Source organism: Moschus berezovskii, chromosome Y, assembly GCF_049115385.1.
Source record: "Moschus berezovskii isolate FMDL1 chromosome Y, NW_MosBer_1.0, whole genome shotgun sequence".
Lineage (NCBI taxonomy): Eukaryota > Metazoa > Chordata > Mammalia > Artiodactyla > Moschidae > Moschus > Moschus berezovskii.
The window spans coordinates 6,068,811-6,082,083 of record NC_142489.1 but is presented as its reverse complement, the minus strand read 5'-3'; the positions used below and the strand labels follow the sequence as shown (position 1 = coordinate 6,082,083).

The 13,273-nt window shown below is 43.0% G+C and overlaps 1 protein-coding gene across 1 annotated transcript in view; it reads right to left on the bottom strand.

Annotated features, from left to right (window-relative positions):
* Positions 1 to 13,273, bottom strand: part of LOC148773025 (odorant-binding protein-like) — a 71,179-nt gene that overhangs the window by 19,766 nt on the left and 38,140 nt on the right. Inside the window, exons 6-7 of the mRNA XM_088834376.1 lie at positions 10,617 to 10,715; positions 9,122 to 9,223 (exon numbers count right to left, since the gene is read on the bottom strand). Of these exons, the coding sequence (XP_088690502.1) occupies positions 9,122 to 9,223; positions 10,617 to 10,715 (201 nt within the window). The remainder of the gene's footprint in view (positions 1 to 9,121; positions 9,224 to 10,616; positions 10,716 to 13,273) is intronic.

The following is a 13,273-nucleotide window of genomic DNA, read 5'->3' as shown; positions in this document are numbered from 1 at the left end:
TCTCACATTCATACATGACCAAGGGAAAAACCATAGCCTTGACTAGATGGACCTTGGTTGCAAAGTAATGTCTCTGCTTTTTAGTATATTATCAGGGTTGGTCATAACTTTCCTTCCAAAGAGTAAGCGTCTTTTAATTTCATGGCTGCAATCAGCATCTGCAGTGATTTTGGAGCCCAAAAAAATAAAGTCTGACACTGTTTCCACTGTTTTTCCATCTATTTCCCAGGAAGTGATGGGACCAGATGCCATGATCTTTGTTTTCTGAATGTTGAGCTTCAAGCCAACCTTTTCACTCTCCTCTTTCACTTTCATCAAGAGGCTTTTGAGTTCCTCTTCACTTTCTGCCATAAGGGCATTGTCATCTGCATATCTGAGATTATTGATATTTCTTCCAGCAATCTTGATTCCAGCTTGTGCTTCTTCCAGCCCAGCGTTCCTCATGATGTACTTTGCATATAAGTTAAATAAGCAAGGTGACAAAATACAGCCTTGACGCATTCCTTTTCCTATTTGGAACCAGTCTGTTGTTCCATGTCCAGTTCTAACTATTGCTTCCTGACCTGCATACAGGTTTCTCAAGAGGCAGGTCAGGTGGTCTGCTATTCCCAACTCTTTCAGAATGTTCCACAGTTTATTGTGATCCACACATAAAGGCGTTGGCATAGTCAATGAAGCAGAAATAGATGTTTTTCTGGAACTCTCTTGCTTTCTCCATGATCCAGCGGTTGTTGGCAATTTGATCTCTGGTGCCTCTGCCTTTTCTAAAACCTGCTTGAACATCTGGAAGTTCACGGTTCACATATTGCTGAAGCCTGGCTTGGAGAATTTTGAGCATGACTTTACTAGCGTGTGAGATGAGTGCAATTGTGCAGTAGTTTGAGCGTTCTTTGGCATTGCCTTCCTTTGGGATTGGAATGAAGACTGACCTTTTCCAGTCCTGTGGCCATTGCTGAGTTTTCCAAATTTGCTTGCATATTGAGTGCAGCACTTCTACAGCATCATCTTTCAAGATTTGAAATAGCTCAACTGGATTTCCATCACCACCACTAGCTTTGTTCGTAGTGATGCTCTCTAAGGCCCACTTGACTTCACATTCCAAGATGTCTGGCTCTAGGTCAGTGATCACGTTATCTTGACTATCTTATTCGTGGAGATCTTTTCTGTACAGTTCTTCTGTGTATTCCTGCCACCTCTTCTTAATATCTTCTGCTTCGGTTAGGTCCATACCATTTCTGTCCTTTATCGAGCCCATCTTTGCATGAAATATTCCCTTGGAATCTCTAATTTTCTTGAAGAGATCTCTTGTTTTTCCTATTCTGTTGTTTTCCTCTATTTCTTTGCATTGATCACTGAGGAAGGCTTTCTTATCTCTCCTTGCTATTCTTTCGAACTCTGCATTCAGATGCTTATATCTTTCCTTTTCTCCTCTGCTTTTCGCTTCTCTTCTTTTCACAGCTATTTGTAAGGTCTCCTCAGACAGCCATTTTGCTTTTTTGCATTTCTTTTCCATGGGGATGGTCTTGGTCCCTGTCTCCTGTACAATGTCAGGAACCTCCGTCCAGAGTTCATCAGGTACTCTATCTATCAGATTTAGACCCTTAAATCTATTTCTATAATCATAAGGGATTTGATTTAGGTCATATCTGAATGGTCTAGTGGCTTTCCCTACTTTCTTCAATTTAAGTCTGAATTTGGCAATAAGGAGTTCATGATCTGAGCCACAGTCAGCTCCTGGTCTTGTTTTTGCTAACTGCATACAGCTTCTCCATCTTTGGCTGCAAAGAATGTAATCAATCTGATTTCGGTGTTGACCATCTGGTGATGTCCATGTGTAGATTCTTCTCTTGTGTTGTTGGAAGAGGGTGTTTGCTATGACCAGTGCGTTCTCTTGGCAAAACTCTATTAGCCTTTGCCCTGCTTCATTTCGTGTTCCAAGGCCAAATTTGCCTGTTACTCCATGTGTTTCTTGACTTCCTACTTTTGCATTCCAGTCCCCTATAATGAAAAGGACATCTTTTTTGGGTGTTAGTTCTAAAAGGTCTTGGAGGTCTTCATAGAACTGTTCAACTTCGGCTTCTTCAGCGTTACTGGTTGGGTTATAGGCTTGGGTTACTGTAATAGTGAATGGTTTGCCTTGGAAAAGAACAGAAATCATTCTGTCGTTTTTAAGATTGCATCCAAGTAATGCATTTTGGACTCTTTGGTTGACCATGATGGCTACTCCATTTCTTCTAAGGGATTCCTGCCCACAGTAGTAGATATAATAGCCATCTGAGTTAAATTCACCCATTCCAGTCCATTTTCGTTCACTGATTCCTAGAATGTCGACATTCACTCTTGCCATCTCCTGGTTGACCACTTCCAATTTGCCTTGATTCATGAACCTAACATTCCAGGTTCCTATGCAATATTGCTCTTTACAGCACCGGACCTTGCTTCCATCACCAGTCACATCCACAACTGGGTATTGGTTTTGCTTTTGCTCCATCCCTTTATTCCTTCTAGAGTTACTTCTCCTCTGATCTCCAGTAGCATACTGGGCCCCTACCGACCTGGGGAATTCCTCATTTAGTATCCTATCATTTTGCCCTTTGATATTCTTCATGGGGTTCTCAAGGCTAGTATACTGAAGTGGTTTGCCATTCCCTTCTCCAGTGGACCACATTCGGCTGTGGTCCATGTGATCAGATCGACTAGTTTCCTGTGATTATGATTTCAGTGTGTCTGCCCTCTGATGCCCCCTGGCAATACCTACCATCTTATTTGCGTTTTTCTTACCTTCACGCGAGAGATGCCAGCCCCGTTTCAGCCGACCAGGCAAAGAGGCGCGGCCGAGAGGAGCTACCCCACGCCTGATGCCAGGGCCAGCGGCCAAGAGGAGAGACCCCACATCCAACAGGCAGTGGCTGAGCGGGCACAGGAGGGCCGAGAGGAGCTACTCCGCGTTCAAGGTCAGGAGGGGCGGCCTTGAGGAAAAACCCCTCATCCAAGGTAAGGTACAGCGGCTGCACTTTGCTGGAGTGGCTGTGAAGAGATGTTTTTCTGAGTATAGAAAAGAAGAAATGAGATTCAGATTTCCCGAGTCAACTAAGTGAGAACTGACCCAGTGCTGTCTGCTCCTGGGACTGATTGGAGCTCAGATTCCTTCATTTGGAATGAATTCAGACCTTTGAGGAGACTTTGTCCTCTCAAGGGCATCCTCAGCTCACATCCTCAGAGGATCACTTCCCTTCATGTTCACATGGACTGACAATAGTATTTATATTTTCTCCTTTTGCTCTCTTTTCTTTCAGTTGCAAAATCATGTTATCTCCTTTGTTCATGCATTCCTCTGTATATTATCCTGTCATATTTTCAGCTGGAAAGTCTGCGTGATTGAAGGTTTCATGTCTCGGAATATCCTGAAACCATTTCCTCTCTTTGGTCTTTGACCCAGATATTCATTTTCTTTCTTTCTTTCTTTTGTCTGTTTCTTTATCTTGGCTGCCCCATGCAGCATGCAGGTTCTTAGTTCTCCAACTGGGATGAAACCCAAATGAACCCTATACTCTGTGCAGGGGAAGGACAGGATCCTAACCACTGGACCACGAGAGAAGTCCCTGGCTCAGATAAATTTGAGTGGTCAATTGATCCCAGCTAACACCACTTATCATCACCCTTCCATCTCTACTTTTGTACCACCAGCATTCCCAAAGTTTCCTTTTGGACTCTTACAAACGTGTGTCCCCTGGGAGTGTATCCTAGGCCCATCCCATCTTAGGAAGTCTTTCTAACTGCCAACCAAGGGGCAATTAGACACTAATTCTTCTCAGAGATTCTTGCGACAGTTGCAGTAATCGTGTTGGTTTCCACTGGTCTCAGCACTCTTCTTCCCTCCCTGTGCTCACACTCTGTTCTCTATATCTGCCTCTCTGTTTCTTCCCTGCAAACGATATGTAGCTGGTGAGAAGTTGGTGAAACACGGAGCCCAGAGAGTCGCTTGTGATGTTCTGGAAAGGTGAGATGGTGTGAGGGGAGCAGCTCAAAAGGCAGGTGAGTAAATAATAATTTTTGCTGATTTGCACTGTTGTATGGCAAATGGCAACCCACTCCAGTGTTCTTGCCTGGAGAATCCCGGGGACGGGGAAGCCTGGTGGGCTGCCGTCTATGGGGTTGCAAAAGAGTTGGACACGACTGAAGCGACTTAGCAGCAGCAGCAGCATGGCAGAAGCCAAGAGAACATTGTAAAACATTCTCCACTCACTAAAAGATAGAATAGAAAAGAAATAAGATTTCATTCCTAAGGAAACTGATAAAAAAATAATTCTATTGCTTTGTACTGAAAGGTCTCTTTTACCCTTTCATCCCAACTCTCATTAATATTGGTCAAAATGTAGGCAATAGAATAGTAATAAAACCAGAACCATCTTACAAAATTTTTACTGCTGTAACTCCGTACAAATAATGCTAAGTACTGCTTGGTACATCTTCCTGTTTTCTCCTCAAATTCATTCATGTTTTTGTAACTGAGAAGCCTCTAACAACAGATTATTAATTTTGTTTTACTTTTCTGGTTTCTTTTCTTTCTTTTTTTTTCTGTAACCACTGTTTTTACATTTTAGATTGCACAATTCCTAACTTAACACTGCTAGGAGGCTTATTGATCTTGGCCACTCAAAATTCCAGGTTGCCTCAAGGATACATGGTCAATAACCTCAGGTATGCAGATGACACCACTGTTATGGCAGAAAGTGAAGAGGAACTAAAGAGCCTCTTGATGAAAGTGAAAGAGGAGAGTGAAAAAGTTGACTGAAATCACAACATTCAGAAAACCAAAATCATGGCATCTGGTTCCATCACTTCATGGGAACTTGAGGGGGAAACAGTGTCAAACTTTATTTTTTGGGTTCCAAAATCACTGCAGATGGTGATTATAGCCATGAAATGGAAAGACGCTTACTCATTGGAAGGAAAGTTATGACCCACCTACACAGCATATTAAAAAGCAGAGATATTATTTTGTCAACTAAGGTCCATCTAGCCAAGGCTATGGGTTTTCCCGTGGTCATGTATGGATGTGAGAGTTGGACTATAAAAGAGAGCTGAGCACTGAAGAATTGATGCTTTTGAACTGTGGTGTTGGAGAAGACTCTTGAAAGTCCCTTGGACTGCAAGGAGATCCAAACAGTCCATCTTAAATGAGATAAGTGCTGGGTGTTCCTTGGAAGGACTGAAGCTGAAGCTGAAGCTTCAATAGTTTGGGCACCTCATGTGAAGAGTTGACTCACTGGGAAAGACCCTTATGCTGGTAGGGATTGGAGGCAGGAGGAGAAGGGGACGACAGAGGATGAGATGGCTGGATGGCATCGCCGACTCAATGAGCATGAGTTTGTGTGAAATCCGGAGGTTGGTGATGGACAGGGAGGCCTGGCATGCTGCGATTCATGGGGTCGCAAAGATTTAGAGACGACTGAATAATTGAACTGAATAGAACAGTAATGTCATCCTGCGCTTTCTGTGCACAAGCCTTAGTGAGTGGAATGTATGTTCCTTTCTTGGGAATGAATAAGATGCATTTTAGACACTTTCCTTTGATCAGACTGACCCCTTCCGAACAGAGACAGAAAGTGAAAGTGTTAGTCGCTCAGGCCTGTCCATCTCTTTAGGATGCTATGGACTGTAGCCAACCAGGCTCCTCTGTCCATGGCATTCTTCACTGGAGTGGGTTACCGTTTCCTCTTCCCGAGGATCTTCCTCCCCCAAGGATAGACCTTGGGTCTTCTGCATTTCAGGCAGATTCTTTACCATCTGATCCATCAGAGAAGCCCGTATGGTGGAGGATCTATAACTCTGCCCCATGATGCTTTAGTCTCCTTTCTCCCTCTTCCCTGGACATCTGAGGGCATATCTACCAAATCTACATAAGGAGTGTCTCTGATGAACCCCTGTCCTATGAAAGGCACAGTTTCCTGGATACTTAATGTGGACTTTGTGTGTTTTAAATGAGGTGACTTTTGTACAGACATGCGTGTGCAGGGCAGATATTCAATCGATTTATTTAAACCCTCAACAATCAAATAACACGAATCAAGCCATGATGTAATGATGGGGAGCGATGAGGTGGAAGTGGGAGTGTAAGTGTGAAGAGAGCAGGATCATGTTAATCAGGAACGAGGAAAGTCGTCTTCGTGTTGTTGATCTTGATTCCACGGACACAAGGACATGTCTGGTCTCAGTGACTCTTTTTCTAGGTGAATAAAAGAGAACCAGAGGTTTAGTTCAGTCAACGGTGTAATGGCTGACAGGGGTGAGCTTCAGGCAGTCAGCTGTCCAGGTTACAGGGAGGTGGTAGTTGAGCCAGTGTCCAATTCCAGGTGGACCTCAACACTCCACATCTCTGTGACAGCAAGTTGCCCGTGGAATTGTCCCTAGGATGTACACAAGTTTGGAAATTCCCCATGGGGATTGGTTCTATGAGTAATGATTTCACAATGCATATACATCTTCCTCTAGTGATGGTTTTAAGGCTCGGTAATTGCAGCAGACAGCTCTAATCCTGCAAGTTTTGTCTTCTGGGTCCTCAAGAATTAACTTCTTTGCTTTTTAAATTATAGAGTATAGTTGATTATCTATGTTGCATTGATTTCAGGTGTACAGCCAAGTGATTATACATACAAAAACTAGGATCTATTCTTTTTCAGATTCTTTTCCCATTTAGGCTTTACAGAGTGTTGTGTACAGTCCCATGTGCTATGCAGTTGAAAATTATTCTCTATCCATCCTGTATATAATAGTTTGCATCTACTAACCTCACACTTCTCAGAGTGTAAGATATCTGCAAACAATACAGGAGACCCAGGTTCAATCCCTGTGTTGGTGAGATCCTATATAGGAGGGAATGGCTACCCTCGCCAGCATTTTTACCTGCAGAATCCCATGCACAGAGGAGTCTGGAAGGCTATGGTGCATGGGGTGGCAGAGATTCGGACATGACTGAGCAACTAGCCCTTTCTTCCACTTTCCCTTTTCAACCACAAACCTCCCGATTCTTCTCTTACTAAAGTCCCTCCGACTTGACAACCACAAGTCTGTTTTCTACCCCTGTGAACCTGTTTCCGTTTTGTAAATAAGTTCCTCCATGTCATGGTTTAGATTCCAAGCAGAAGTGATATCTATGCAAAAGTGAAAGTCACTCAGTCGTGTCTAACTCTCCATGATCCCTTGGATTGTAGCCCACCAGGTTCTTCTGTCGATGGATATGCTCCAGGTAAGAACACTGGAGTGTGTTGCCATTTCACTCTCCAGGGGATCTTCCTGAAACAGGGATCGAATGTGGGTCTCCTGCATTGTTGGCAAATTTGTGACCATCTGCACCATGGCATTTTATCTACACTAAAATAAAACGTGGACTCTAAAGAAAGCTGAGCACCAAAGAATTGATGCTTTTGAATTGTGGAGTTGGAGAAGACCCTTGAGAGTCCCTTGGACTGCAAGGAGATCCAACCACTCCATCCTAAAGGAAATCAGTCCTGATATTCATTGGAAGTACTGATACAGAAGCTATAACTCGAATACTTTTCCACCTAATGCCAATAAATGACCTATTTGAAAACATCCTGATGCTGGGTATGATTCGAGAGGGTTGGAGATGGGGACGAGAAAAGATGTGATGGTTGGATGTCATCACTGACTCAATGGACATGAGTTAGATTAAGCTCCGAGAGTTCATGATGGACAGGGAGGCCTGGAATACGGCAGTCCATGCGGTCACAAAGAGTTGGATATGACAGTTAGTGAACTAAACTGAAAACTATAAATGACATTTCTGGTATTGGTCTTTCTCTTTCTGACTTCTTTCACTCAAAGTGACAAACATCTAGGTCCATCCATGTTTCTGTAAATAAAGTTAGTTGCTTCCTTTCCTGGCTGAGTAATGTTCCATTGAATATAGGTACCACATCGTTGTTATCACATTCACCTGGATGCTCGTGCTTTTAATCACTCTTTTTGTTAAGATTCTTTCTCAACAGAACATTAAACGCCATACCTTAGCTTGGATCAGTGTCCTTTCTGGAGGTTTTATTAGTTTAGAAGGTTTAAATATCTCCCTTTGGAACATCTGAGTAGGAATATACTGCAAACGCATGTTTCAGACAGTGTGGTGGGAAGGCATCTACTGATTCTCTCAGAATCATATGAGATCAAACGCTAGTCTTGCGAAAAGTGTGAGAGTGGAAGCCGCTCGGTTATCTCCAACTCCTTGTAATGCCATGGACCGAGACAATCCATGGAATTCACCACACTAGTATACTGGAGAAACGTTTCCCTTCTCCAGGGAATCTTCCCAACCCAGGGATCCAACCCAGGTCTCCCCCACTGAGCCACAAGGGAAGACCAAGAATACTGGAGTGGGTAGCCTTTCCCTTGTCCAGCAGATCCTCCAGACCCCGAAATCGATCCGGGGTCTCCTGCATTGCAGGCGGATTGGTTGCCAACAGAGGTATCAGGGAAGCCCTGCTTCAGGGAAGCAGAGCTCTGTTTCATACCGATTCACTTGGGGGAGGACTGTGTGGGGACAATCACGAGGTCAAGAATGATGGGAACACTAATAATTTTCACCAACTCATGGGGATTCCTGCTGCTGTCAGATGACTCTGGTCTGCAAGATTCCTGCAGGATAAGACTCTCTCACCACAGCTGCTTGGCGTTAATTAATCAAAGTGTTTGCAATAATATGGCTCAAGAGCAGGCACATTATAGAACAAAAATTCTTCAGTGATACATTTAAAGTGGTGGAACAAACATTTCACACATATGAAATAACAGTGTTCAGTTATGCTTCGTCTGGAAGGGCAGCATTAGTAATGGACTGTGTTTACTTACAAGAGTGTCAGAGTCACTTTTTTTCACTCCTCTGGACAGTTATCTAGGGAAAAACAAAATGGGAGAAATGAAAGAGCCACCGATTACTAACATTCCCCAGCATTTCCAAGTTTTCTTCCTTCCTTCCTTTCTTGTAATAAAGGATTTTAAAAGAGATTAAATGTGGAAGAAGACATTTTGAATAAGTTGACTTGTTTTCTGGTTTATACACACCAGGTGAATGGTATGGGCAGGGGAAAAAGTATAATTCCTTTACCAATGTCGATGAAGTTCAGGACATTTTCTTCCGGAATCCCTTTTTCTCTCACCGTGTTGTCGAACTTCTCTTTGTATTTCGAGTCTACATTATTTCCTTTGCCTGTAAAATCACCGAGCAAAAAACAGAATTGTCGACCCCGGGGAACCCATGGAAATTTCTGAGTCTACAGAAGAAATGGATCGTGACAATCAGATGTTCACTTGTAGAATTTAAGAGCTTTCAGTGGTTCCCACGACACAAACATGTGCTTTCTGTCTTAAGAATTGACCCCAGTCCAACTTGGTGAGTAAGACACCCTACTCCTCAGCATCAGGACCTGGACCCCAAAAACTTGCCAGGATCTTCATGAATTTGGGGCTGAGTCCATCCTAATATGGAACCTACTTGCTTGTCTCACCATCCTCGCATATACACCTGCATCTCATATCTGTTTGTACACCAAACTTAGTAGGAAGCACCTTCCTCCGCTTCCATGGACACATTCACCTGATCACACATAATAACAGGCCATGATGTACTCTTTCATGAACCTGCCATTGTACCCAATAACCTTTTCTGAATAGACACCTGTTGTCCCCATGGCACACACAATCTCAGTGCTTCTGTGTGGTTACTTGAGAGGGTGATGTCAGTGTTCATGAGAACAATGTATTTAAAACGTGGAACAGGACCAAGATTTATAAGTGTCTGTTCCAAGGCTTACAGTGCATCAGAAAACTGATATCGTACACTAGCACATACATATGGAATCTGAATATCTAAGGAATCTAGAAAGATGGTACTGATAATGGACTTATTTGCAGGGCATCAGTGGGGAATCAGTCATAGAGAAGAGACGTATGTGCATGGGGAGAGGGGAGGAGACGGTGAGATGTATGGTCAGAGAAATATGCAACCTGACATGACCATATGTAGAATAGATAGCCAATGGGAATTTGCTGTATGTCTTAGGGAACTCAAACATAGGCTCTATATCAACCTAGAGGGGTGGGTGGGAGATGGGATTCATTTTCAAAAGGGAAGGGACATATATATACCTATTGACTTCCCTGTGACTCTCCTGCAATGTGGTGCCCTGGGCTTGATCTGTGGGTTGGGAAGTTACCCTGGAGAAGGGAAAGGCTACCCATTCCAGTATTCTGGCCTGATGAAGTCTATGGACTGTATAGTCCATGGGGTCACAAAGAGTCAGACATGACTGAGCAACATTCACACAAGCATATGTATACCTATGGCTGATTCATGTTGGTATTTGGCAGAAAACAGTACAATCTATAAAGAAGTTATCCTTCCATTAAGAAATAAATAAAATTTTAAACACTAAATAAAGTCAGCTTCATTACAGACATGGCTTGAAATTTGTTGACATATGTAAAATAAAATATTCTAGTAAAACTTCATTTTTAAAGATTTCAACACATACGAATCATTGTGAAATGCCTGATGATGTGATATTCTGCACCCTATGGCCTCCTGTTTCTTGGTAGATTACCTTCCAGGATCCTTAATTTGATGAGCATAAACACGCAGGCCTTGCATCCTGAATATGGAATGCTGTCAGCAGCACCTCCTGATATTCTGAATGAAAATCCTGACAGTGTAAGTGTTACATGACAATGGTTATGGGAATTTTAGAATATCATACCTACCAAATAATCCCACCAGTTCTGTCTCCTTGCCATGTCCATCCACGTTGACATCTTACACTAAGAGTGTGTTCTCGTCCCCACTAAGGAGCTGAAATTCACTGTGACCCGCGTCTGTGAGAGAGACAAAAGATACAAACAGCCCCATCTTAACTTGTTGTCAGTTAGATTATTTTGGCACACGGTGGGCATGAAGAATGGTCCATCGTGTATGGACCCACTCATTTCATGCTGCACAGAATGCTACCGTTAACCATGGCCACAGAAGGAGGTATGATTTTCCTCATCCCTACAATTAACCAGTCATTCCTTGCTGTTTTACTAAGATGCTTTATAGAATGTGTGTTCTGAGAAGCCTAAGATGCTTTATAGAACGTGTGTGCTGATAAACCTAACAGATTGCTTTTCTGCATTTTTAAGTATTTATTTTTTGATTTGCTGAGTCTTCCCTGCTGCCCATGGGCTTTCTCCACTTGTGGTGACGGTGGAGTACAGTCTAATTTTGGTGTGCGAGCTTCTCATTGCAGTGGCTTCTCTGTTGCTGAGCATAGGTGCTGGGGTGCATGAGCTTCAGTAGTTACAGCTTGGGGTTCTAGACAGCAGGATCAGTAGTTGTGGTACATGAGCTTAGTTCCCACACGCCATGTGAGTGAGATCTTCTTGAACTAGGGATTGAACCTATGTTTCCTGCCCTGGCTGGCAGATTCTTATCCGCGGGACCACCAGGGAAGTCCCTGAAAGTGTTTTAAGCAGCATACACATATTATCCAATCCAGGTTCAAAAATTATTTGTATTGCTGTGACCCCAGCCATGGAATTGGTTTCTATTGGCCAATGTCAGCCTACCTTGTGTTCATCACCTTCTGATCCTGAGTGGTTGCATCAGGCAGGTCACCTTTTGAGCACTTTAAGTATTGTTTTTCTCAAGCCTCTCACACTGGACGATGACACAGCCCCCTGTCGTGTCTGTTGGTGTGAAGACAGCTTACCTGCTGGGACAGGTAAGCAGTGACCTCCTAATGGTGAGCTCCTTCCCCACCTGGAGCTCTGCCCCTCCACTCTGCCCTGCCCGCATGTCTGGACAAGAAGCAGCCCTGACCTACTGTGTGTCACCGCCACACCCCCTATGTCCATTCTCTCTCTCCTGGCCTCTATCTCACCTTCCTGCAATCACTCAGCAACATGGAATGTAAAAATGCACATCTGTATTCCCGAAGCCTGCAAAAACCGCTGCTCAGTGTCTGAGCCTCTTTAAATTATCAGTGTGCTTAAAAAAAAAAAAAAAAGAAGGCATCCAAAGCAGCTTCAGACTCTCATAGCCCTGACAAGAATATGCAATTTTCCCAAGGCCAAGCTGAGTCCACCAGCCTTGCTCACGTTGGGACAGCTTAATTCAGACTATGAATGTCCTCAGATTATCAGTGACCACTTGTGGTTCACCATGGATTTACCAAGGTGGAAATAGCAACATCAATGAATTGACTGTGATGTTAATGAAGGTGATAGGAAAGTGAGAACAAAGCTGTCTTCAGGGCATCAGGTACCATCAAGGCCACTGCTGGTAACTGGGCCTGAGGTAGCTTCACTTCACCGTTTCTAAACAAACCGGAAGCCTGCAATGGTTGGTTACCTAGAGACCTTCCAAGAAGTCTTGCACTTTTGTTGTCTTCCTTCTTAAGTCACTGTGTAAAATTCAAGCTAAAATGGATTGCAAAAATGGAGAAGAGTAAAGACAGTGGAAGCGTTCATGATTTGGCCAAAAGAAACCGTATAGTGGGAATAAGAAAAATGAAAGCACAATTTTGAAAATTTCAAATATCAGAAGCTATCCATCAAAGTATGGGGAAATATTTCAGGCATGAATTTTACTAATTTGTGGCTATCGCATATGTACTGTGTTTCTTCTTCGTTTAGGAAAGGGTTGTGATCACATATTGATGTGTTTACATTTTAATCAAACATGATTCCTTTAGGCTGTGTGACAATAATAATTCTCTTTAGGGCCATTATAAAGAGCTCAGAGATACAAAGCTTAACCAGCATGCTTATTGCTTTGTATAGAAGCTGCCTTTATGGTTGAACTCTCGATGATTTCCTTGAGTTCAAGTTCATCCATCTAACTTTGAATGGACTCAGATATTATAAGATTGTCTTTAAAAAGTGATGCTCGGGGCTGGTGAACTGGGATGAACAAGAGGGATGGGATGTGGAGGGAGGTGGGAGGGGGGTTCAAGACGGGGAACCCATATTCACCCGGAGCAGATTCATGTCAATGTATGGCAAAACCAATACAGTAATGTAAAGTAATTAGCCTCCATTAAAATAAAAAATAAATTTAAAAAAGTGAATGGCGTTAATGTGCCATCTCAATATAGACCCCGTGATCTTAGTTCATAAACCAGTTGTAAATTATCTGTGAGACTCCTACAAAATAGAAATTACACACTCATGGTTAGCCACGTTGTTCTTGTTGACATTAAATCGCTATGTCATGTCTGACTCT